Source organism: Rhineura floridana, chromosome 3 (assembly GCF_030035675.1).
Source record: "Rhineura floridana isolate rRhiFlo1 chromosome 3, rRhiFlo1.hap2, whole genome shotgun sequence".
In the NCBI taxonomy this organism is placed as follows: Eukaryota; Metazoa; Chordata; class Lepidosauria; order Squamata; family Rhineuridae; genus Rhineura; species Rhineura floridana.
In genome coordinates, this window is record NC_084482.1 from 16,262,925 (window position 1) to 16,289,800 (window position 26,876).

Below are 26,876 nucleotides of genomic sequence, written 5' to 3' on the forward strand. Positions count from 1 at the left end.
CCTGGACCAGCCGGCTGTTCCATCCCTGCTAGCTTTTATTAGCCAAGAAGGGCAAGGATCCAGCACAGAAGTGGTTGCATGAACCTCTCCAAGCACCGTGTCAACGTCCTCAAGCTGTACCAACTGAAACTCATCCAAGAAATCACGACAAAGCTGTGCTCTGGATACCTCACTTGATTCACTGCTATAACACTGGAGTCTAAGTCCTGGCAGATGCTAACGATTTTATCCTGGAAGTGCCTAGCAAATTCATTACAGCGAGCCTCAGATGGTTCTACCATGTCCTTGGGGCCAGTGTGTAATAGCCCCTGGACAATCCTGAAGAGCTCCGCTGGGCAGCAGATTGATGATTTGATAGTGGCAGCAAAATATTGTTTTTTGCGGCCCTCACTGCCCCTAAATACAGCTTACCATAGGCACTTACCAGTGTATAATTGCATCCACTAGGAGTTCATCTCCATGTGCACTCAAGCCGTCTCCTATATTGTTTCATCGCTCTCAGCTCTGGGGTATACCATGGAGCTGTACGAGCTCTACACAGGAGAGGGCTATGAAATGACTGTACTGAAAAACCCTGCATTTCAAATGATGTGAGGTGATATGGACATTCAGTCTGTAGTATTTGACCTTGGTAGCCCATTCACATAGCATCAGTCATCAAGCGATGAACATGGAGAGTTGTTAAGAACATAAGAAGAGCCTGCTGGATCAGGCTAGTGGCCTATCTAGTCCAGCATCCTGTTCTCACAGTGGCCAACCAGGTGCCTGGGAGAAGCCCGCAAGCAGGACCTGAGTGCAAGAACACTCTCCCCTCCTGAGGCTTCTGGCAACTGGTTTTCAGAAACATACTGCCTCTGACTAGGGTGGCAGAGCACAGCCATCATGGCTAGTAGCCATTGATAGCCCTGCCCTCCATGAATTTGTCTAATCTTCTTTTAAAGCCATCCAAGCTGGTGGCCATTACTGCATCTTGTGGGAGTAGAATAATGGTTAAGAATGTTAGACTAGAACCAAAGAGACCTGGGTTCAAATTCCTACTTAACCATGAAGCTCACTGGGTGACCTTGGTCAAGAAAGTGTCTCTTTCAGCCTAACCTTCCTCACAGGTTTGTTGTGGGAATAAGGGCGGGCGGGGGGGGAGAAACTTGTACATTGCTCTGAATTCCTCTGAGGAAATGCAGGTAATTTAAAAAAAACACAATAGAAATAAAATAATAACAAGATGCAGTTATGAATCAGACGTAAGTGCTTAACAGAAGATATGAATTATTTACTGTTCTGGCACTCTTCTCCTTCAGGTATCTTTTTTGGACAGAGTGGGGCCAGTACCCTCGCATTGAACGTTCCCGGCTGGATGGAACAGAGCGTGTGGTCCTAATTAACACCAGCATCAACTGGCCCAATGGGATCTCAGTTGACTACGAGGTATGGCTCAGGATCTGTAGTGTGTGTGTGTGTGTGTAATAATGGAAATAATAATGAAGGGGGGGGAAATCTGCGTAGCAAGAAGACATGTTCAGATGTGCAAAGGACTATAATGTTTTATGCCAGCCCAAGGATCGTCCTGTGAATTGTTGCACCCCCAGAGTGACAGCAAGCAAGTAGGACTCTCTGCTTTTAAAAAAAAAAAAAAAAGCCTTGCATAAAAATAACTTTGAATCTGTGCAAGACAACTCTTTGTAATTTATGCAGATCAGGCAAGTTCTTACTTTGCATAGTTTAGTTTGTGTTGGTTAGTCATATGGAGAGGTGAGGAGAGATGTGGTATACTGAAACCCTCCAACTGGAAGTCCTGCTTAGCCCTAGCTCTGATTTCTAAGAGCTCACCAGGCATTAAGGTTATTATTTATTATTATTTATTATTTATTTATTGCATTTATATCCCACCTTGTCTCCAAGGAGCTCAAGGTGATGTACATGATTCTCTTCCCTCCTCATTTAATCCCAATAACAACCCTGCGAGGGAGGTTAGGCTGAGAGGCAGTGACTAGCCCAAGGTTACCCAGTGAGCTTCATGGCTGTGGGGATTTGAACCCTGGTCTCCCAGGTCCTAGTCTAGTACTCTAACCACTATACCACACTGGCTCTGGTTAAACAGTTTCCCTTTTTCATGTGGGGCAGACAGCAGCTTCTAGTGGATACATGTCAGTAAAACAAACAAGAAAGCAAAACAAAACCAAAAAAGGTCGAGAGATCAGTTGTAATGTGTAATGTGGGCCTTGGGAGATAGTAGCATATCATATATTCATTTATTCTCCTGCTGGGATACAATATAAGTTTGCAGCGGGGGAAGAAAATGATTGCCCCGCATCTAGTCTGGATCTACTTTGGCAAAACACTTAAGACGTCCTATAGTGTATATTGTGTAACCCACATGGATGGCATGTCCTCCTCTCTCTAGGAAGGGAAGCTTTACTGGTGTGATGCCCGGATGGATGTGATCGAACGCATAGACCTGGAGACAGGTGATAAAAGAGAGGTTGTCCTGTCCAATAACAACATGGACATGTTCTCAGTATCGGTCTTTGAGGATTACATCTACTGGAGTGACAGGTCTGTGTTTCAGTGCTATCAAGTGCTATGGTTGTTATAGCAGAGAGATCCCAGGGTCCTGTTTGAAAGGGTTTTATAACAGCTTTGTGGCTCTGTTCACTTTTCTGATGGCGCTGATAATCACGGCTGGATAATTTGTGTAGTATGCAACTAAGTCATATTGAGACTTGGACCCATTGGACTTCAATTACTTAGGTTTATTGATTTCAGTGGGTTTACTTTGACTATGGCTTAGTAGGATACAATCCTATGGGCTTGTCCACACTGGAGTTTACTGTGTGTTTGCAGCTGTTTGCATTCTTATTTAAATTGTGTAGTCCATATGACGTTACCCTCAATAACACTAATCTTGATGCTTTCCCCCGTAATTTGGGTTTACCTGATATGGGAATAATCTGATAAATTGGGGGGAAATTAGGCTCCAAACTGCTCCACTCAGGGTAGCAGACAATTTGTTTTGATGTTTTTGGGTAGGTGGATCAAATGTCACTGCTACGCCCCTTTCTGTGCCCACTACTTCCTCCATGCTTTCATTTCTTTTATGGTTGTGCTGGTAACTATTTCTGGTGTGCTCCTGAACAGAGGACTTTTTTTTCCTTTTGATCCCTCAGATTTGCACAAAACCAGAAAACTGCACAAGCAAACCACATGAAAATTTTCTATACTGAATATATTGGGCAGAAATCTCAAAAGTGTGTGCTGAGAATTCACAATTGCTTTCTTTTCCAAAGTGCTGCTTAAGGGCATGTCAGAAGCTTAGTCTTTTACATATATATCTTTTGGTCCCTCATATTTGCACAAAACCAGAAAAACACACAAGCAAATATACAAATGCCCGACTGTGTCCTTTTGCACACTTCTTGGGCGAAGACATTAAAAAAAAAAAACAACCAAGATGCAGGATCAGCTGCCTGTGAGCATGTCTGTTGTTACTTAATTGGCATAATAGAATCAGCAAATTAGAAGGTGGGATCAAATACAAAAAGTCACGCCTACAGGCATGAATGGGAAAAAAGGAAGTTCCTCATGTGCAAATTCAAATAAGTGTGGGTGTGAACTACTACTACGTGTGGGTGTAATTTGAATGGGGAAAACATGGATTAACAGCTAAGTAATGCTCAAATGTGGGCAAGGCCTATGTGCTCTTTGTTAGCACCTGGTTATATATTAGAATATATTTCAATCTTTTGAAGTGGCCATGTCCGCAAAAGCTGACTATGCCTGTGAGGTATGGCTCATGATCTGGGGGTATGTGTGTGTGCACATGTAAGAGAGGGGAAAATAGAAAAAATAATGGGAAGGCGGGATCTGTGTAACAAGAAGGCATGGTTCATGAGTACAAAAGGCTGTGATGTTTGTTTTATGCTGGCCCAGGGATGGGCCCATGTATCATTGCACCCTTAGAGTGAAAACAAGCAAGCAGGACTCTGTATTTAAAATTACGTATCTTGAATAAAAATAACTTGAATCAATGCTGAGCCTGTATATGCATATATTATATTTGGTTTTTTTTTTTTTTACAATAATTTTTATTCAAATTTTCATAAAACGTAGAAAACAAAATCATAAAACATTCAAAGACAAAAAACAAAACAAAACAAAAATGATTAAACAAAAAAAATAAAATGTTGACTTCCCATTTGTCACATATCAAATCAGTTATAGGTCTACAATATATAACAATCCTGTCTCTTAAATCATATTATAAAATCACTTTCCTCCAGTAGTTATCTTAATTAATCATCAAATCTCATAAACATTACTTTATTCTTTCCACAAAAAGTCAAAGAGAGGTTTCAATTCTTTAAGAAATATATCTATCAATTTTTCTCCAAATAAACATGTCAATTAATCCATCTCGTTAATAATTATAATAATCTTATTGTCATAACCATAGTCCAAATAAACATTTCGATTAATCCATCTCATCAGAATCTGTTAGGTCCAATAATTTCAATAGCCATTATTCCATTATCCCTATTAGTTCCATCTTCCATCTTCAATAGTCCTGTTAAGTCCAGTAATTTCAGTGTCCAATCTTCCATTATCAGTATTCCATAATAATCTTGCTGTTGTAACCATAGTCATATAATAAGAGTCTGATGGGAATTTCCTCTATCCCAAATATTTTCTTGCCATCCATGCTGAATAAGTTGCTGAAATACTGTTGTAAAGTCATATCTGTGTTCTTCTTTTTTACAAAATGCACTGGCTCATCTCTTAAGAGTTTTTCCATTGTCACATGGCTGCAGTTAATTCCATAGATTTTCTCTATATCAAGCTCCATCACATCATTCCAGTCCAGAAGATTATCCAAGCCATTGATAACTTTATCTCTAATATCTTCATTAATTTCTTCAGAGATAATGTTAAATTCCAAACAGTAGATTTTATTTCTAAAATCCATAAACTCCAGATCTTTTTCCAATTCCACATTTGTTCCAATCTCCAGGGCTTGTATCTTCCCTTTATTTTTTCTTTTCTCATCTCTGATCTCATTCTCCTCTCTCACAGGATCCCCTATTTCTTTAAGCTCCTGCGTCATTTTGCTCAGTTCAATTTTCAGCTCCTTACTACCCTGTCGCAGGGTTTGTTTCGTTATCTCAATCTCATCCATTATTTTCTGAAACATAGTTACTTCCAGATTCTCAGCCACTTTCTTGATTGCCATTTTTAAAACCACGAAAACAAAGCAAAACAAAAATAAAGAAGAATCACTTCTTATTTCAGCAACAATTGGGTTAATATTCCAGGCTTGATGACATCACAGTATAAACAGAGCAACCTGCCTTATCTCTCTATGTTCAAGAATGCAAAACAAATTTAGTTCCCAGCATCAAAACAGTTAGTGGCGTCGTGAAGAAGCAGATTCGTCAAAATAAAATAGACCAAAAAGAGAATAGTCCCAGACAATATAATATTCCTCGGAGTAGATATCAGGAATAGAAATCCCTCTTCTGTTTATTATCTTTAGAATGCACTTCCAGGACAGCTTTTTGCGACAGAAACAGAGATAAGCTGTTAATTTCGTGAATAACAGAAAAGAGTTATATCTCACCCAGAAGTTGTCCAAAGCCGATCAATCTGACAAATCTCCTTTTGCTGTAACAATTTAAACCAAGTAAAAAAAAATAATAGAAAGAAGGGTGCTTGCCTGTTAGTCCGTTCTTTCTTTAAAGAAAAGATAAACGTATCGCTTAAGCAGATAGAGCTTGTTAGAAAGTCCGTCCGGCATTGTTGGCTGGACCTTATCTCATAAATTAATGAAATCCAGTCCTCCCAACAAAAACAGGCTTTTGAGGTTGATCTCTACGTTTCTCCCTGCCCGGGAGAAATTTCATCAGTCAAAAAAAAAAATGTTCTGACTGATTTATATCTGAATAAGCTTCTTTTGAGGCGGGAGCCCGTCCCAAAAGCAGGCACAAGCGAAGTCACCCTTCCCGGAAGTCCGCATATATTATATTTGTATTGTGCATGCGTGTCTAATTTTAGATGTGTTAATCAAGAGAGAAATGTGTGCGTGGATAATCCATAAATATTTACGTGCAAGGTAGATTCATATGTTCTAATGTGTGCATAGCTAAGGGTGTGTATACTGAAGATTTGTGTCTCAGTTCGTGACCTATTGCTGCTTCCTGTCTGTGCTTAGCCAAGTGGCTGTTGTGCTAATATTTTGTGGGTACTCGTCATGCTCACATACTTGACCATGTCTCTTTCTAGAACCCACGCAAATGGATCCATTAAGAGGGGCAGCAAGGATAATGCTTCAGATATTGTGTCTCTGCGCACAGGAATAGGGGTGCAGCTGAAAGACATCAAGGTGTTCAACAGAGCCAGGCAGAAGGGTGCGTGAAGAGGAGTTGGCCTATATACCAAGCACTGGCAGTTCACCAAGCAGTGGAGGGTAGCGGGGGGTGATGGAATTTTCTATCTGAGGCAGGGGCTTCACTCTACCTCGTGGTTAGGCCAGCCACGCTGATAGGAGCAGTGTAAAAAAATCAACTGAATTCTTCCTCCCTTCTGCAGGTACCAATGTGTGTGCTCAAAATAATGGTGGGTGTCAGCAGTTGTGCCTGTACCGGGGAGGAGGCCAGCGGACATGTGCATGTGCCCATGGCATGCTCTCTGAAGACAGTGTGAGTTGCCGCGACTATGAAGGCTACCTGCTTTACTCGGAACGCACCATTCTCAAGAGTATCCACTTGTCTGATGAGAACAATCTCAACGCGCCCATCAAGCCGTTTGAAGATGGCGAGCACATGAAGAATGTCATTGCCTTGGCCTTTGATTATCGCCATGGCAGCAAGGGCAGCAACCGTATCTTTTACAGTGACATCCACTTTGGCAACATCCAGCAAATCAATGATGATGGAAGTGGGCGCAGAACCATAGTTGAGAGTGAGTACTCCCTGCGCTTTTCTGGCTGCTTCCCTTTGGGAATGTTTGAAGGAGAGCAGCCTGGCCTCTCTGGACTCTTGGAAACAAAGTGAGGGGTCGCTGGGGATCACTTTGTGATCCTGTGCATCTGTGACCACACAGAGGCCACTTGAAGAACATAAGTTACAGGTGGATAATCTTGTTTTGGTTGAGGAATCCAAGATATAAGGGTGTGCTATGATTCTAGATTCTAGTGCTCTAGGATTCAAGTGGCTTGAGTTTATCTAGACTTTAGCAAAACTCCAGGATGCTGGTGGAGTGTTGTAGGCCTCTGGCATTAATTATAAAGTCTGCTGGGTCGAACTGGCTGTGGGCAGAAAGGAGAAAGAATTCTCCTGTGATGTTGGAAGGCATCCTGGAGTGACTAGAGCCTCCCGTTATATTGTGGACAGGGCTTTGTAACTATGACTTGGTTCACATGTCACACTAAGCCAAACTATGGCTTAGCACAAACATATGGGCATGCCAACTCCCTGAGAGGAGCCTGCAGCTGCTTTGACCCTCCCCCGTCCTTTTTACTGGTGCACCGAGCTAAACCAGGGTTTGACTTAGCACGTTATCCAAACCTGGGTTCACAGGCTTAGCTCTCTCCAGATGAACTATAAGCTGTAACCAAGGTTTGTTCTTGGTTCATGGCTCATGGTTAGTCTGGGAGAGCTAAACCATGAGCCCAGGTTTGGCAACATGCTAAGCCAAACATTGGCTTAGCTCAACACAGTATGGCAGCACAAAGGACCAGAGAGCAGCAAAACACCTGTGAGCTCCTCTCAGGGATTTGGCACACTTGCATGTTTGGGCTTAGCATGATGTGCAAACAAAGCCTATCTGTCTTCTAATGGAAAAAGATCCATCCATTTTCAGTCCACTGATGCTGTTTTTGACTGTTACAGCTCCCTTCAGATAGAGGTTGGATTAACAACAGAAAGAGAGAGGGAGACTGAGGGCTTATCCACATGGGAGCATTACTCTGTACTAAAGACAATGTTTTTACCTCTGTATCTATTTGCACCGTCCACAGTAGCAGCTCAGTGCCAGCAGCAAACATGGTGTTTTCTATTTACACTGAGGGGAAGGATCAATCATTCAGTTTCCTAATAACCATGCGCTCTAATTTAACATTTCCACTCCCTCTGGTTACCTGGCAACCAAGCATACTCAATTTGTTCTACCAATTAGTTTCATTTAAAAAGAAACAACCCAGAAGTGTAATTATTTGCATTTTCACTGGTACAATACAGCTGAAATACAAATCTTTGTTTGAGCAGTGTTGTGCTTTTGCACACAAGTTAGGGGGGAAATAAAATAAAGGCACCCTTTGCAGCAACATAAAAATGCCAGCAGAACGGGAGAAAGCAGCCAAAAGTTGCTCTTAGCCCACAAGAAATGAAATTAAAGAAGGGAGGTGGAGGGAGTTGGCATGGAGAGGGGAATGATTGACACACACACACACCTAAAAGCATTGGAGCAAAGTGTCTGCAAGCACTAGAGAAAGGGAGTGAAGACTTTTTTTCTTCCTTTTCCATGTTATCAGAGGATTGGGTTAGTACGGATTGACGGGGGGGAAACTGCGTGATAGCTTAAGTTTGCCAGTAACATCCTGTGAAGCATGCGAATTAAAAGGTGATGTGAGTAGCACCAAACACACACTAAACCACCATGTAGATGAGCCCTGGTTGTTCAGCCAGAGGAGAGAGTCCCTGAGGTTGGAGACGTCACAATGGCTGTTGCAAGGGCTGCAGAGCTGTGTTGATTGAGCATAGGATGAAGCATGAGATTTAAGGGGCAAACCTGGCAGCATTTTCTGGCTTATTTTGTTCCACTGCTTTAGTAACAGTCCATCAGTGAATTGTGCAGCATTCATCTGCAAATATGCACCTTTGCACAAATATTAAATGCTTGTTTAAAGGCTGAAGTACATGTTTGAAACATGTACCAACCATGAAATAATGTTTTGCCTCCTTCTCCCACTATCCATTACTGACAAAGGCTGCGTATTAGATTGTTGAATTTGGTAATTTGCTTGGATTCCCCACCTCCTCCACTTTTTCCTCCTTTGACTGCAGGTCGCTTCCATCCGTGTTAAAAGATGGATCCATAGCAGACCTAGATATTGAAAGGAATCTTAGGGAGGGGCTGAAAATGCCTACTTTGAATCTAGTGAATAGACCCAGTTTGTGAGTTGAATTTCTGGTCCCTTTGTCAACATCAAGAAGTACTTTAGGTGTTGTTGTTGTTGGATTGTAAAATAGTGCAGTGTCTTACTATATTGGCATTTGCAATTATTTCAAGAGCACTGCACAGTGTGAATAAAATAGGCTCTCCCCCCAGCATCTTGACCCCCCCGTTGGAAATTATTTGGTAGTTGATGGCCAAGAGCAGCTTGTTCCAGAGCAGCTGGCAAAACACCATGATAGTATAGGTGCACCTCCTTGTCGGCAGACACAGAGCATCACAAGAGACATGGAGCTGCCCCCACTCCATACTCCTTTGTGGTAACATCTAGTGTATGGGTGGAGAACCTGTTGCTCTCTAGATGTTGTTCCGACTCCCATCAGCCCCAGCCAGCCTGGCCACAGATCAGAGTTGATGGGTGTTGTAGTCCAGCAACATCTGGAGGGGGACCACAGGTCCCCGACTCCTGATCTAATAAAACACAATATGTGATGTGAATGTGATGCCTTTATGCTGTGCATCTCCCCACCCCTACCTCACATCATTGGATGGAGTGGGAAAACTCAAAGCACAATACATCACATTACAGTGATGAAGGCTGAGGAAGGAGGCACAAGGTATCAGCAGTTTCTTACCTCTTGTAACGTGCAGTTTCATCCCCAGAGCAGATGCTCACCTGGTAATAACAGAAATAAGTGTCTCTTTGCAGATAATGATTTCCCAGCACTGAGGGTAATGGTTTGGACCTTAACCTCCCTTCCATCAATGGAACAGTGATCATGTTCACAAACCAGGGCTTTCCCCCGCTCCTCCCTCCCTGCAGCCCCTTGCCCCTCTGAAAAGCTGCTCTTAGGGAAAGGGGAATCCTTGGCAAATGGTACAGGACAGAGATGGAGAACCTGTGGCCTTCCACATGTTGTTGGGATTCCAACGCCGAGCACCATCCAGCATGGCCAATCGTCAGAGTTCTTGGGAGTTGTAATCTAGCAACATCTGGAGGGCTCCCTTGTGTAGGATATGGTGTTCAGGGCTGCAGATGGAGGGGGGTTAATGGAAATCACCCCCTCTCTTATGTGAATGAAGGAGCAGCTTAGAATCAATGTCAATGACTGTGCAGGAGGAGAAATAAATAACCTGGGTTATATCCTCATATTTGAATGTTGGAAGTCTATATGCTGTCATTACACATAATTGAAAGGCTCTAAAGTCATATACAAAGTGGCCTCAGAATAAAGTCTAAGCAAATAGCCAGTAGGTTTCTGGAGGAAAAATTTTAGGCACAAAGAATTCCCTGCATGTAACATTTCCGAAACAAAGAGGCACTGCAGCAAAACAACAACCTCTCCTTTCTTACAAGGCTGGTGCCAGAGGGCAGCCAGGTTGGGTCCTGGTCGAGGGCCCCTGTGGCCCAGAGGGGCCCCTGAAGAGCCCCTCCTTGGGGTGGGAGGGTGGCGCTTCCATTCCATGATTCACAGCAGCATCTGGTCCTGCAACCCAACCGTGCCGCAGATCGTGGAGAAGGAGCTGTCAGCCCCTCAATACAGACAACGCAGGCTTCGCAAGCACACCCCATCTACTTCTCTTGTCAGTGTGAATGTGTTGCATGCTGTGCATGCCTGCCTGCCATCACCCAAGATGGTGGCGCAGGCTTCCCTAAGGGGCTGCTGCCACTATCACCATCTTGGTTGATGGCAGGCATGCACGCTATGCATCATTTGCATGATACAAGAGGTAGGTGGGGCGCGCAGGTGGGCGTATTAGCCCTGTGCCGCCTGTATCGTGGGTGTTGGGCTATGGCCACATGGGCCTGGGGCAGGCTGCTGTCAGCCTTGCTGACTTAGATTTCATTTACAAAAAGAAATTATAGCTAAATTCTCATCATACCTTGGCTCTTTCTGAGCAGTTATTCCTGGCCCTAGTTTTCCTCTTTTCCTTGATTAACTTTTATTAGTTCCTCCTGTGGCTGTTAATAAGGGTCACATCACGAAGGTAGCTCTCAATTAGGAGTTACACGTTTTCTAATGCACATGTTCACACTTTGCATCTGTGGCTCTTCTAATCTTAATTACTTGAGGATAGCCAATTTATTCTATAGACCAAGTGCATTGGTAGGGAAAGTCAGCTCATGCTGAAAGTGCTATATTGTGGCCTGCAGAATGTGGGTTGAGTTTTCTCTGGTACTTCTATGACCCCACATTACTGAAAGACACGCCCTGTAGAATAGAAGGGTTTTAAATTCATTAGTTCAGTTTCTATTCGACACCCTCTCAAGAGCTGTGCTGGGTAACAGTGTTAAGAAAAACAGAAAATCTGATTAAAATACTTATATATGAAATGCAAATCCGCTCACAGCTGTATAACCCTGGCTGTTTAATGCCAACATAAACAAGAAAGTCATCTGTAGCTTATTCTGATTATTCTGGGGAAGAGAGGTGCAGCATTATATATATATTATGTTTAGATCTCATTGAGAGCTGGGGGGGAGCCATTGCAAGGCTGTGTGAATGTAGGATATGGTCGTTGGTGCTGTCCTGCATGGGCCAGTGATGTAATGGGCCAATTTGGCTCTCCTGTCCTGGCCCAATCTCTGCAGTAGGCAGAGCACCTACTGTCTTGCTCCGTAAACAGAGGGCATGATGACTTTCTTGCCTCTCCAGCGGAAGGAGCAAATTGTGTGCGTTGGGCACAGCCAGGCAGAAATACCTCAGAATACATTTTTTCTGGGCAAATTTTTCTTTCTCAGTTGAGTTCTACCTGCCCTGATATTTATGTCTTGCTCCGTATGTCTCTCCTTGTCTCATGAGAGAGCTCAGGTACCCATCCCAAACATCATTCATTATTGTTATTACTCACGTGGTGCTGGTAGGCCAACTTTACTGGTCTTGACTGGTGGAGATCTCCCTCTCTCTAAATGCCAGAGCTGGGGTCATCCAATGATGCTGAATGGTAGGAGAATTATGGAATTCACTGCTGCAGTGTGGGTGGTAGCCACCATTTTGGACATCTTTATATGGGGATTAGACAAATTGATGCAGACTAAGGGTATCAATAACCAGGGAAAGTTAGAAATTGTCAAGAAAGAAATGAAACATATCAACATTACAATGTTTGGTGTGAGTGAATAAAAATGGACAGTAATGGGGCATTTTCAATCACGCAACTACAAAATATTTTATGCAGAAAATGAGAAATTAAGAATAAACGGGGTTGCTTTAATAGTGAGAAGTGATGTAGCAAAACAATTAAGAGCTATAACGCAAGGTCTGAACGAGTTACATCAATGAGATTTAACGGGAAACCTATTAACATAACCATCATCCAAGTCTACGCTCCAACGGCAAACACAGGAGAAGAGGAATTGGAGAGATTTTACGCAGAAGTACAGGAAGAAATTGATCACACACCAAAACAAGATGTGCTGATAATCATGGGGGACTGGAATGCAAAAGTAGGGAACAGAGAAGAACTAGGAATTGTGGGAAAATGGGGCCTCGGAGACAGAAATGAAGCAGGAGAAAGACTTATTGAATTCTGTGAAGCCAATAATTTGTTTCTTGCAAACACATTTTTGAGCAACTGAAAAGATGACTGTACACGTGGCCATCACCAAATGGTCAATATAGGAATCAAATTAATTATATAATTGGTAGCAGAAGATGGAGAAGCTCCATACTTTCTGTGAAAACAAGACCAGGAGCAGACTGTGGTACAGATCATGAACTGGTAATAGCGAAAATCAGAGTAAAGCTAAAGAAGAAGAACACAGCAATCATAATGCCAAAATACAATTTAAATAACATCCCAGAAGCATATAAAGATCAAATAAGGAACAGATTTGAGGCTTTAAATTTAGTTGACAGAGAACCAGAAGAACTATGGAGTGAAGTCAGAGACATTATAAAGGAAGAATGCACAAAGACAATACCTCTAGTTAAAAAGAGAGAGAGACCCAGAGCTTGGAAAAGTTACTTTTTTGAACTACAACTCCCATCAGCCCTATCCAGCGGCCATGCTGGCTGGGGCTGATGGGAGTTGTAGTTCAAAAAAGTAACTTTTCCAAGCTCTGGAAAGACCTCACTGTATGACTGAAGAAACTCGTGAAATGGTTAAAGAGAGAAGGAAAGCAAAAGCAAAAGGAGTTAGAATCACGGTTAGAACCATAAATGCAACAATACAGCAACTAGTACGTAGGGACAAAGAACTATTACAATAGTTATTGTCTAGAAATAGAAGAGGGCAACAAAATGGGTAGAACAAGAGCCCTATTCCAAAAGATAAGAGAAATTAAAAGGAAATTTAAACCAAGAGTAGGGATGTTGAATAATCAACAGGGGAACACACTCACTGACCGAGATGAAATAAAATGAAGATGGAAGCAGTAGACTGAAGAACTCTATAGAAGAAATTTTAGACTGTGAGGTGAAAGCTGCTCTTAAAATACTTGGAAGAAACAAATCACCAGGAACAAATGGCATACCAATAGAGTTGCTACAAGCTACTGAGACTGAATCTGTCCAAATTATGACTAAAATCTGTCAAGAAATATGGAAAACTAATCAATGGCCCACAGACTGGAAGCGTTCATTATACATCCCAATTCCAAAAAAGGGGATTCCAAGGAATGCAGTAATTATCAAACTCTTGCCTTTAATATCCCATGCAAGTAAAGTAATGCTCAAGATTCTACAACAAAGGCTGTTACCATATATGGAGCGAGAAATGCCAGATGTCCAAGCTGGATTTAGAAAGGGAAGAGGCACCAGAGATCATATCGCAAACATACGTTGGATAATGGAACGGAGCAAGGAATTTCAGAAGGAAATCACCCTATGCTTTATAGATTACAGCAAAGCCTTTGATTGTGTAGATCATGAAAAACTATGGAATGCTTTAAAAGAAATGAGGGCGCAACAGTATCTTATTGTCCTGATGCACAACCCATACTTTGGACAAGAGGCTACTGTAAGGACAGAATATGGAGAAACCGATTGGTTCCCAGTTGGAAAGGGTGTGAGACAAGGGTGTATTTTATCACCCTGTTTGTTTAATCTATACGCAGAACATATCATACAGAAAGCGGGATTGGACCAAGATGAAGAGGTGTGAAAACTGAAGGGAGAAATATCAATAATTTAAGATATGCAGATGATACCATACTCTTATCAGAAACCAGTAATGATTTGAAATGAATGCTGTTGAAAGTTAAAGAGGAAAGCACAAAAGCAGGACTACAGCTGAACGTCAAGAAGACTAAAGTAATGACCACAAAAGATTTATGTAACTTCAAAGTTGACAACAAGGACAGTGAACTTGTCAAGGATTAACAATACCTTGGCACAGTCATTAATCAAAATGGAGACAATAGTCAAGAAATCAGAAGGCGGCTAGGACTGGGGAGGGCAGCTATGAGAGAATTAGAAAAGGTCCTCAAATGCAAAGATGTATCACTGAACACTAAAGTGAGGATCATTCAGACCATGGTATTCCCAATCTCTATGTGTGGATGTGAAAGTTGGACAGTGAAAAAAGCAGATAAGAGAAAAATCAACTCATTTGAAATGTGGTGTTGGAGGAGTGGTTTGTGCATAGCATGGACTGCAAAAAAGATCAATAATTGGGTTTTAGAACAAATTAAACCAGAACTATAACCAGAAACTAAAATGATGAATCTGAGGTTATCATACTTTGGACACATCATGAGAAGACATGATTCACTAGAAAAGACAATAATGCTGGGAAAAACAGAAGAGAGTAGAACAAGAGGAAGACCAAACTAGAGATGGATTGATTCCATAACGGAAGCCACAGACCTGAACTTACAAGATCTGAACAGGGTGGTTCATGCCAGATGCTGTTGGAGGTCACTGATTCATAGGATCACCGTCAGTCGTGATCGACTTGAAGGCTACGTTGATATGTCTGCTGATGAATTACTGAATTTCTAGAATGCAGCTATAACACTGATTTGAATTTTGTTGGTATAACTTTTAAAGTTTTTAAGTATTTCGTTGTTATTTATGCTTTTATATTTAATTTTTTTGTAAACCACTCTGGGATCCTACTGGATGAAGGAAATTTTAAGAAGTAAAATAAATGAATGAATATTATCTCCAGTTTCAGAGGAAATATGCCACTGAATCCCAGTTGCTGGGAATTGAAGAGGGGAGAGCACTACTATTGTCCCTGTGTCCTGCTTGTGGGCTTTCCATCGGTCTCATGTTGGCCTCTGTGAGAATGGAATGCTGGTCTAGATGAACCTTTTGGTCTGCTATTGGTGTGCTTCAGCAGGGCTGTTCTTGAGATTAGGAGGCTCTTTCACAGTTACTTCAAACCAGGGCCATTGATTAATTACAGATCTTTTACCTCATTAACTGTCTGGCTTTTAACTTAAGAATCAGTTGAAAGTTCACACATTTATTGGAGCGCTTTAATCCAGGTGCTTCCCCCCTTTTTTTCTTTTTGAGGTTCCTAAATGAAGTAGATAGCTTCTCAGCGGTAGGAGTACTTCAGATTTAAAGAAATTAGCTGCCACTTACCGTTAAAGAGAAAGCAGGCGGGAGTCTTTTCCTTTTCTGTCAAGTGTATGAAGAAGGTTTTGAATTAAACTGCTGATTTGAGAGGCAACACAGGCTGACAGCGTTCTGCCAGCTACTAGGTATTCTTCAGCCATGCTGTTGTGCACACTGGCTCTTAACAGTAGCAAAGCAGAGACGGGTGCCGTTCGTTCCTGATACCAGTAGTACTGCACGCTTTTTCACAAGGCACTGATGCAGCCAGAACACACAACAGTGTCTGCATTGCCTGAGCTCTATATTCTTCTGTTCAAGTAAGATTACTCTTGCTTGAAGAAAAGGTATGCAAGTCCAGTGATTTTCTTGATTAACTGCTGTCCTTTTACAACTCTGCAATGAAAGCAATAGGGCTGTCAGTAGCCATTTAAATGGAGGAGCCCAAACTGAAATAAAAAATCAACAACACATTTGTGTGTTTTTTTTAAAAAATCATACTGATATATCAAGTTTTAATTGACCAGTTAGTTAATTTGAACAAATTCGCATTTATTATATAAACCAATAAAGCTTCTCTCTGGTGACCCTGTTTCATAAGGCCTTTCATAAGCTCTTAATGGCTTGTATCAAAATCCTAAAGATGTTTTTATTTCAATCTGCATTCAGGTGATTTTATTTAAGAACATTTTTATATGCTGCTGTTGTTTCAACACTGATAGCTGTTTTTGCTGCTATTTTAAATCTACAGATTTTAATGTTGTAATTTATTGCTTTGTTGTAATTAACTCACCTTGGAAAGGGTATACACTGTACTATATTAAAAGACAGGTTAGAAATCCTTTCAACAACAGCAGCAACAAGAGTGTGTGGCTTGCCATCTGGCAAAATGGCTGCTTAGATCTGTTACTCCTGCACCCGAGTGGAACTAATTGTTTGCAAAAGGACGACATAGACTTCTGCAGTTCAAATAACTCATCGATATGTGTAAGGGAACGCAATCCGCTTCTAGTAAGAAGCAGGAAAAAAGCTTCTAAAGCAATCCAGGTTAAAGCAGAGCCTCCTAAAGAATCAGGGGGGGGGGGCTCCAGTGGAGAAGAAACTGACATGGCGCATAGTGGCCTTCACCCTGAAAAGGGCGTGAAATTGACAACGTGAAATAGCTGAATACTTTCAAATCATGCAAAAAGAGCTAGCTCTAGATTGGCAAGCAGCGCTTGCTCTGATAGATCATAAACTAACAGATTTACAGTCTCAGATGATAAATGTGGTGACCACCTCCAATGAAGCTATGGATCTTAGTTTTAAACAGGAATCTAAGCTGAGGCAGTTAAAAATTGCTACCGAGGAGCTGCAATTAAAGTGGGAGGAGCAGGAGAACAAAGCCCCCAAAGTAAATGTTCGTGTGAGAGGAATCCCTATTTCTGTGAAGGGGGCTGCTACTGCGGACTTTATAATTCAATGGTTTAAAGACCTGCAACTACCTGTGGAGGTGTCTCCACAAGATACGGAAAAAGTATACAGTACTGGGCTCCAGGACCAAGATCTCAGACTGGCAGTAATGAATGAGATCTTGTTGTAAGATTTGTGATGCTGAATCTTAAAGATGCAGTCTATAAAGCCCTGAGAAATTGCAGAGTGCTGAAATACAGGGCTACAAATATGTATGTCTTTCAAGATGTTTGCATGGACACCTGAAACTTGTTTCTGAGGTTTTGCATATGGCGAATATCCAATACCATTGGGGGTTCCCCTTTAAGTTAGTGGTCCGGTATCAGAGTAAATTCCTCTCAGCAACTTTGTTGAAGGAGGCAAAATCGTTATTATCTGATTTACATCTTGAAGTCCCTGAGGAGGTGTTGACAAAGGAGATAGCAGGAGGAGGCGGGAAGGATAGATGAGGTTCAGAGTGGGAAACTCAATAGGGCACGTTGAAAGTTAAGAAGAAATATCAAAGAGAGGAGAGACTGGGGCAACGCGATGCAGAGAGAACATCCAGTCCTGGCTCCATCAGCGAAAACTACTAACCTGCTTTAAGCATCTGTCAGTTTATTCCAATGTTTTACCTGAATGTTTGTGTTACGTGTAATACATGAGCATTATAGAAGTCTGTCCTGATGTTTTTATTTATTGAAGTTGGTATCTTTCACTTGGGTCAGGAGGAGTACATGGGTGTTTTCTTGCAACGGTATCGCTTTTTCTGACTCCGATGCAGTCCAGCCCTGCAGTTTTACCGTGGGTAGGGAGACATTACGCTACCCCTTTATTGAGGCCATTTTTGAAAGCCTTACAGCCGCTGGTGTGGAGGGGGAGAGATTTGTTACTTTTTTTTCTCCCTTCTCTCTTATTACCTTCACTATCCTTTGTTCCTCAACGGTTTGATAAACGTTTTTTTTTCCTTCTCACGGATGGAGTATTTTCATAGACAGCAGCTTAAGGAGCAGTATTATAGTATGTTGCCTTCTTCTAGCTCTAATGGTTAATTTGAGATTTTCAACTTACAATGTTAAAGGATTGGGCACGATGCACAAGCGGGCTCGTGTGGCAGCTGTTCTGGAAGCTGAAAACCCTGATGTAATTTTCTTGCAAGAGACACATGAGAGTACAGCACAAATAAATGTAATTAAATGAAATTGGTTGAGTGATGTTTATTGTTCTTATGGTTCATCGAAATCAAGGGGTGTTTCTATTATATTGGGAAAACATTGTCCTATAATGGTTGAAGATTCACTAGCAGATACAAGGGGGCGCTATGTGTTTGTCAAAGGAGTTCTGGATGGGCATTTTTTACCTTAGGCTCAATTTATGGACCTAATTTACATCAAGTAGAATTTCTGTGAGACACATTAAAATCACTGGAAGTTTTAGCTAGGGAGATATCATACTGGGTGGTGATTTGAATGAGGTATTGGACTCTCAGATCATAGTGATAGATCCAGACGAGATCCCAGAAATACTGCAATGGTTAGGGATCTCTTAGATGATTTTGATCTGCTGGATCACCCGAATGTAAGGGACTACACATCTTTTCAAGTAGGCATAAATCATATTCCCGTTTAGATCATGTTTTATTCATCCCCACTAAGGGGATGGCTGATAATATAGCAGATGCTCATATAGGCAATATTACTGTTTCAGACCATGCCCCTGTTGTGGTAGTTATCTGGTTAGGTTCTGTGACTCCACCTTCTTTCTCATGGAGATTACACTGTTCTCTGTTGTTGAAACAAGAAATTAAAGATAGGTTGCATGAGACAATTCTACAGTATTTTGCTGATAATACAGATGTCGGGGTCCATCCCACAGTAGTTTGGGATGCTCTGAAGACGGTGGTCAGGGACCACTGTATCCAGGAGACATTTCGATTGAAATGTAGTAGAGATCTTGCTAAAAAGAAGCTGCTTAAAGATATAACTGAGCTGGAACAGACACAAACTAAGAGGGGGAGCTCGCTTATATAGACAACTGGTGCAAAAGCTCAGTGAGGTTTCTGCTGTAGACATAAAGATTAATGTTCAATTGACTTATCTGAACAGAGCATACTATGAATTTGGAAATAAAAGCTCACATTTGCTGGCAAGGGCATTACATAAAAAGTTAGATCGTAACAGAATCTCTTATGTAAAAGATTTGAAGGACTCCTTATGTTTTTCTACTAGAGACATAAATAAGATATTTATGTTTTACCAGCAATTATATTGCTCAGACAATCCCAATCCACAAGAGATTCACAACTATCTGTCACAGGCTAAACTTAAACCATTATGTGGATCACCAAAACCTTATGGATAGCCCAATCTCAATGGAAGAGGTTTTGGATGTAATTAAATCCCTCAAAAGAGGAAATGCTCTGGATCTAGATGGAAGTGAGTTTTATAAAAGCTTTGCAAAGACCCTTGCTCCACATTTCATGAATCTATTTAATCTGATTATGGAAGGGGAGGGACAGCCTCCCTCATAGAAAACCTCCAGGCTAGTGGTGATTGCAAAAACAGGGAGAGATCATACTGCCCACATACTTGAATCTTACTGCCCATCACCCTGATTAATCAAGATGCAAAGATCTTAACAGCAATACTAGCGTCAAGACTGGGCAGGGTGGTAGGGGTCTATGTGAAATCAGATCAGAAAGGTTTTGTCCCTAAATGACAAATAGTGAATGCAATATGTAAGGCACTTGATGTTATACATTGTGGTAGTAGTAAGAAGGTTCCAATCGCCCTACTTTTGTTAGATATCCTCAAAGCATCCGACCTGTACAATGGATATTTATGTCAAAAGTTTTGGAGTTTATGCAATTTGAGAACAGATTTCTGGATGTGACTTGAGATATATATTCTGAAGCCTCAGCTGTGATACCATCTATGGTGTGGATTCCCCTTTTCTCTAAGCAGAGGTATGGGACAAGGTTGCCCCTTGTCTCCTCTATTGTTTATTCAGGCAATTGAAACTCTCGCCAATACAATCAGAGATGATCCAATGATTACAGGTGTGAAGGTGAGGGGACAGATCCACACTATTGGCCTTTTTGCAGATGATGTCCTTCTGTTTTTGAGCAACCCCTTGATTGCAGTTCTAGAATTAAAACTCTTACTATAATGCTTGGCGAAAGTTTCTGGAGTAGAAGTTAACTACTCTAAGTCAGCATTGTGTATTATGATGTCATTGGACGTAACAGGAGATTGCTCAAACAGCGGGGTTAGCTCTCCAACATGGTAGTACAGTATTGTCTATCTTGGTGTGGTTCTTACTAAAGACTCTGGTCCACTTAAAAAACATAACTTCTCTCCATTTCTGAAACAAGCAAAATGGGATTTACAAAAATGGAAAAACTTAAACCTCTCATGGCTTGGTCAAATCGCCGCGGTGAAAATGATGATGTTGTCTAAGTTCCTATATCTATTTCAAACCCTTTCTATTTGAATTAGCGTGAAGGAACTTAAAAACTGGCAAAAGCTACTAGACAATTTCATCCATGGAGGAAAACGAGCAAGGCTAAATAGTAATCCCTGTTATAGACATCAAAGGGTAGGAGGCCTGGGTATTCCCAACCTGCTATTTTACTATGATGTTTGCAATCTAAAGCAGCTGATAAGTGTAATTAGGGGCAGCAAATCTGTGGAATGGGTTGTGATAGAGGTAGATAAGAGTACACCTCATAAGAGAGAATTACCATTTTGAACTATTTCCAGTACGCTACTGTTGGGAATTGAAAACCCATTTTTGTTAATGTCTCTACAAATATGGAAGAGATGGGTTTGATGGATAGCTCCAACAATCTCACTGATCCTCCCCTTTTTGGAGCATCCGCAGTTTAGAGATCCACTGAAATATGGTCAGTTTAGGGGATGGAGAGAGAAGGGATTATGCTATCTTGTGGATTTATTTGAATATGGTAATCCACTGAGAATAGATCAAATTAAAGTGAAATTGGGGGAAGTCAAAACTAATTGGTTTCAGATTATACAGATACAACAATTCTGTAAAACTATTACTCGATTGGGGCCATTACGCAAGCTTACATTCTATGAAAGTCTGTATGGGGACACTTGGAAATTTAAGAGGTTCAGTCTGAGTTATGTATAAAGGCCTTCTCTCAGGTTCTATGGGATCTGCAGACAACTTGACAACTTGAAGAGGACCTAGGGGTAATTATTGAAGAGAGGGGGATTGGGCAGCAATCTGGCAGAAGCCTCCTCTTTGTACCATTTCAGCTAGGGTTCGTGAATCCATGCTAAAGGTGATTATGTGGTGGTACTTCACTCCTGTAAAACTTTGCAGAATGAACTTGACCAAAACTGTGGAGTGTTGGAGAGGATGTCACCAAGTAGGCTCTCTTTCATATGTGGTGGGGTGTCCTGTGGTAAAGGCTTTTTGACAGAGGGTCTTTCAGGAAATTTCTAATATAGTTATACAAATTATACCTCCAGACCCCCAACTGGCATTGCTTTCTATCTGTCCCGAAAATATGCGACAATTGTCCAATAAATCTCTAGTTTTGTTCCTTCACGCTGCAGCAAAAATTGAAATTGCTCACCACTGGAAACATAACTCTTCATTTACTATGGACGGGTGGTGGTTTAAGGTTTGGAAGTTGGCTCTATTAGAGAAGCTTACTCAACAAAGGAAACTTAGTCAAGGAATAATTAAAGTTGACAAATTTGATGAAATGTGGTGGCCATTCCTAACTTTCCTTAGTAAGGATGTTTGTACCCAGAAACCACCACCCTCTCAGTTACATTTCTGGCCTGGTCAAACTAGTCACTAATTGAAGTTCTTAACAACTTTGCATTTCTACAGAGTTATGTAAGCATTGGTAATGTATAACTGTAATTGTTGTTGCTGGCATTGTTACTCCCTCCCCCTTTTATATATATCATCATAAGTTTCTTCGCTCTTTTAAAACTGCATTGTATACTTAACCATCCACGAATTGTTTTTCTGTTCAATTTTAAAAACAATGAAAAATATATTATTTTTTAAAAAGCAACAGCAACAGCAAACTTGCTGGAAAAGGAAAAAAAATCATTTCCTCCTCCTCCTCCTCCTCCTCCTCCTAGATGATGCATATATTTTTCATAGCAGGTACCACCTTAGAACAGATACTCCCTGCTGTGTGAGAGAGGTAGATGAATGTCTCTTAAAATATGGTGCCTACCATGCATTCTTGCCTTAACTATTAGCATTAAAACAAACCAAAAAACCCCCTGCCAGATTAATTTGGGTGGCACTTTTAAATTGATTATCAGATTAATCAAATAAAAACTGCAACCATATTTTAAAAAAATTATAGATAACAGAGAGGTACAAGTAATTGCTTGGAGGCTTACGCAGCAATGTCCAGCAATAATCCTACATTCTGTATTAATATTTGTTTTTCTTTTTTCTGCTCATTTTTATGTAGCATTCGCTACCAGTAACAGACTGTGGTGGGGTTGCAGCACTCCCGTGACCTTCCAACAGCTGAATCACTGCTGCTTACTGTGAAGGAAAGGTGAGGTGGTAGGGAGGGCAGAGTAGTGCAAACATGGCAGTGGAGCCAATTGAGAACTCCCCCAGTGCATTTGCACAGTGCCAAACTCCCACTGCCTTACCCTTCTCCCTCTCCCTCTCCCTTTCCAGTAAGCAGCGACTCAGCTATCGGGAGGTTAGGTAAGTGCTGCCACCGACACCACATTCTCAGCTACGGTTTGTTACTTTAAAATAATTTTTAAAAGAAAAGAAATAATTGCAACAAAAATACAGGACAGATGAATGGATTGTAGCAGTGGTGATCAACCTTTTTGATAAGTGTGTCAGAAGTCTGATGCTAGGTGTGAGATAGTGCTAGTCTCTACAGTGCATATATTGCATTAACATGGATTTGCCTCTAGCCTGCTGAGCAGCACAGCCCTGACACTCTGTAATAGCCAGGTGGCATGGTCCCTCCGACTCATGTCCAAGAGGGCATGTGCTTGACAGTGCTACAGGGTGGTGACTTGTAGATTTCCAGCTTGCAGCTCTAGTCAGCAGTGAATTTCAACTGACCCACAGCGGTGGAAAGGGTGCAGGTTTTTGCCAAATATTCCCAACTGATTTTTCCCCCATGGAGGATTTGAACCTTACCTGATACTTTGCCATCAATCAGTTCCATAATGCTAACCACCCCCAGCATAATGCCTTCTTAGAGAAGACAACAACAGATCAGCCCCTGTTCATTTTTGGCTGCATCTCCAGCTGCTGATGGTTTCCTCAGTGCCATTCACAGACTTGCCTTTAGTGATCTCATATTGATCAGACTCATCTTCTCAGATAGCATGGTAGCCTTCTGTGTGTGCCCTTCTCCAAGTTCATCAGCCAGAAAATTAGACAGTGCTTGAAACAGTATTAAGCCAAGTCTCCTATAGGCAGTTTGCATGGAAAAAGTCTCAGAGCATGTAAAGAGTCAATACCGAGTCCATTCCACTATCTCATCCCTACCTTCCTGTTCCTTCTCTTGCATCTTGAATTGTGTAAATCAGTTAGGATTGTGGCAGTGAGTTTAATGAGATTTAAATCTCTTTTGCTCTCCAGGCATTGCCAGAGAATGTTCCTGTTTGCATTGCTAATTTGTGTGGATGAGCCAGGAGTTTCTCTCTTTCTTCTTCTCCCTCTCTTTTTCTGGAGTGGCAGGGAAGGACATAGAGCCCCACACCCTGCCTGCCTCATTCGCTCTCCAAACACTGGCTTGGGCATACCAGCAGGGTGTACTGTTGCATATGGAAATGAACAAATTAGTTCCTTTCTGTTTATTAACTTTGCGATTTGAGATGCACAAATACAGGCATGCCCAGGTGGATAATTGCCAAGTGGCTTGTGAGGGCTCTGCTCCTTTGAACAATCAGTCCAATGGAAGAAAACATGCTGCTGCTTTTCTTGTCATAGGATTGATGAATTCTGGTAAGTTTCGCTGCCTCTGAGCTACGTCAGGTACTTCAGAGAGTTTGGTGATCTTTGGGAGCTACCTGCTATGTGGTACTCTCTTGGGGTAGAGACACACTTACTGTTCTACCAGTTCCAGTGCTTCTCCACCTCTCTTTTCTGAAAACGGAGGCACACGAAGCCAGTCAAACCATGCCCTTTTTTTTTACTGTAAAAGCTGGTTTGATCAGCTCGAGTGCTTTTTAAAAAAATTGGCTTCAGACAGATTTCACAGCTGATCAGCAGATCAATCTGTTGCCCCTCCAGGTGTAGCGAGAAGCGTGTGTTCACAGCCTTGGTTTGAGTCAACTCTGAATTATGTTCATCATTCTGGGAAGAAGATCTTACTTTCAGTCTGGATAGGGAGATGATATGGGTTAAGTCTCCATTCTTCCCTCACAGTGCTCATTTATAGTATCTGACATTGTCGGCCAACAAAAGCTCATGCGGCCATAAATTAATGACAGGACACCAGTGGCTATTAGTCACAATGGTGATTATGATTATTTACTTCAGATTTATAACTTGCCCTTCCTCTCTAAAGGAAGCCCAGGGTGGCTGACAGTAATAAAATTACATAAAAACAATTTTAAACAATGCTATAACATATTTAGACTGCAGTTAAAGCCAGCAGCATAAAAAAATTCCTAAAACTATCAGACAAAAGCTTGGATAAATAAAATAAATCTTTACATATGTACTGAATGCAGGGATAGAAGGGAACTGTCTGTGGACTTCCCATTGAGCCATCTGGATATATACCACCTCAAATATTGGAGTAAATATTCCTTTGAACACCAGTTTCTGGGGATCATGAGTGGGAGAATGCCATTACTCCCAGGTCCTGCTTGTAGGAGTTCCTTAGGCATGTGGTTGACTGCTGTGGAAACTGGATACTGAACTGGATAGGCCTTTGGTTTCATCCATCAGGACAGTTCTTATGTTCAGTCTGAACAAACAAAATCCCAGCCTTTTCAAGCCTCTCGCACTTCCCTGCTCCCATGTACAGTATTAACACCTCCGTATTAATTAGCATACATTTGAAAGATGTAACCAAGGGATGGGGAATTTGTGACCCTCTAGATGTTGTCGGACTATAACTCCCATCATCCCTGATCATTGCCAGCTGGAGCTGAAGTTGGGAGCCCAACAACATCAGGAGGGTCACAGGTTCCTTACCCCTGATGTAACCAAATGTACTTCCAGACATTAACAATAGTAGCTAATAATAAAACTGAAACAGGATTATCTTATAAGAGAGAAACAATCTGTTAACCGCATTCAGGGTTTGAAATTCTTGTTGCTGGATTTGCACAATGGAAGTTGTCCCCACTATGCTTCATGCAAATGCATTTTTACTAGCATCAGTCAGTAGATGGGTCTGCACTGTTGCCATTTTCTTTGTGGGTGCCAAGCATGTTTGCTTTTTTATTTTCTTATACGTTTGCTACATTTACATCCCACCTTTCTTTAATAAAGCTCAAAGCTGCATACAAATGAGGTTTCCAGTTTAAACAAGGCTGCTACACCATGTCCCTTCAAGTCATGGTCATCCACAAACCTGGAGAGAACCAATGTCTGGAAGTGCCCTAAGAAATCAGTCAAGCTGAATAGCTGAGGATATTTCTCATGCATATTGACATGATCCACACAACACATTCAGCCAAAGTTAAAATAAATTGTAGCTTATTGTGACTGAGCAGCATGCTGGTCCACACTGCTGTAACTGTGGGCTCTTCACTCCTCTCCTGTTCCCGCTGCTGCTGCAGTTCCAGGAAACAAGTCACAACTGACTTGTTGAGTCATTGAAACCCAGGCTCATGGTTTGTTTTCCTCCAAGGCACCTGCTTGTGGTTTGTTTGGAGAGGAACAAGCCACAAGCATCTATGTAATGCAAGCCGAACTATGGTTTGTTTCTTGGTAGCACAGGAGCTAGAGTATGGGCGGAATGAAGCACCTGTGGTTCAAGCAATTTGCACCAGCACACTGCTCATTCACATTAAACCATTTTCATTTTAACTGTGGTTTAATGTGATATACAAACAAAGCCATTGTTTAGGGCCAAACCTAAAAAAGCAGCAGAAGCTTCATGAAAAGGAATGTACAAAGTGCCAGCAGCAGATCCACGGGTGTGCTGGTAGGGGAGCCTGCATTGGATTTGCTTTCATTGCTGACCAACTTAATGAAAAGAAGGAGCTGCTTTATATCGAGTCAAGTCATCTATCCCAGTACTGTTGTGGTTGACAGTGGCCATCCATGGTCTCAGGCAAAGAAGGAGCTTTTTCCAGCTCTGCTAACCTATGCAGCATCCCTAAAGATATATGACCCAAGAAGATTCTCCTCCCTCTCTCCATTCACAGAGTTACCATGTTGTTTCGTAGGTGACTGGCATGCTAACCAGGCAGAAACTATGGACTGAAGGGACATGATGAGATACCAACCTTTGCTAAAGCTAAAGCTGGGTGAAACTTGGCCTAGGCCAGAGAACACGGGGCTTGTTTTTGGACTGGCTTGGGGCACTGAGTCATTGTTTCCTTTGGGCAGTTTTCAATTACCAAGGCAAATGTGAGAAAATTATCTCCTTGCTGTGATGCATCATGGAGTGCTCAATTAAGAAATGTTGCTGCGAGTCTATGGAACAACCCATGTTAATATTTTAATTGCAGGTATTTTTAAAAAAATCAGTTTTTCAGACAAAGCCAATAATTTCCCTGTGTTGAAAGTGTCAGTGGCTGAATCAATAAAGGCAGTTAATAAAGTTCTGTTTAT

At 41.6% G+C, this 26,876-nt stretch overlaps 1 protein-coding gene across 7 annotated transcripts in view; it reads left to right on the forward strand.

Annotated features, from left to right (window-relative positions):
- The window catches only part of LRP1 (LDL receptor related protein 1), a 448,332-nt gene that overhangs the window by 331,571 nt on the left and 89,885 nt on the right, over nucleotides 1–26,876 (forward strand). For all 7 annotated transcript variants that reach the window (XM_061614615.1, XM_061614609.1, XM_061614610.1 and 4 more), the window contains 4 exons: nucleotides 1,299–1,425; nucleotides 2,402–2,553; nucleotides 6,274–6,398; nucleotides 6,580–6,951. In XM_061614615.1, coding sequence (XP_061470599.1) covers nucleotides 1,299–1,425; nucleotides 2,402–2,553; nucleotides 6,274–6,398; nucleotides 6,580–6,951 — 776 coding nt within the window. The remainder of the gene's footprint in view (nucleotides 1–1,298; nucleotides 1,426–2,401; nucleotides 2,554–6,273; nucleotides 6,399–6,579; nucleotides 6,952–26,876) is intronic.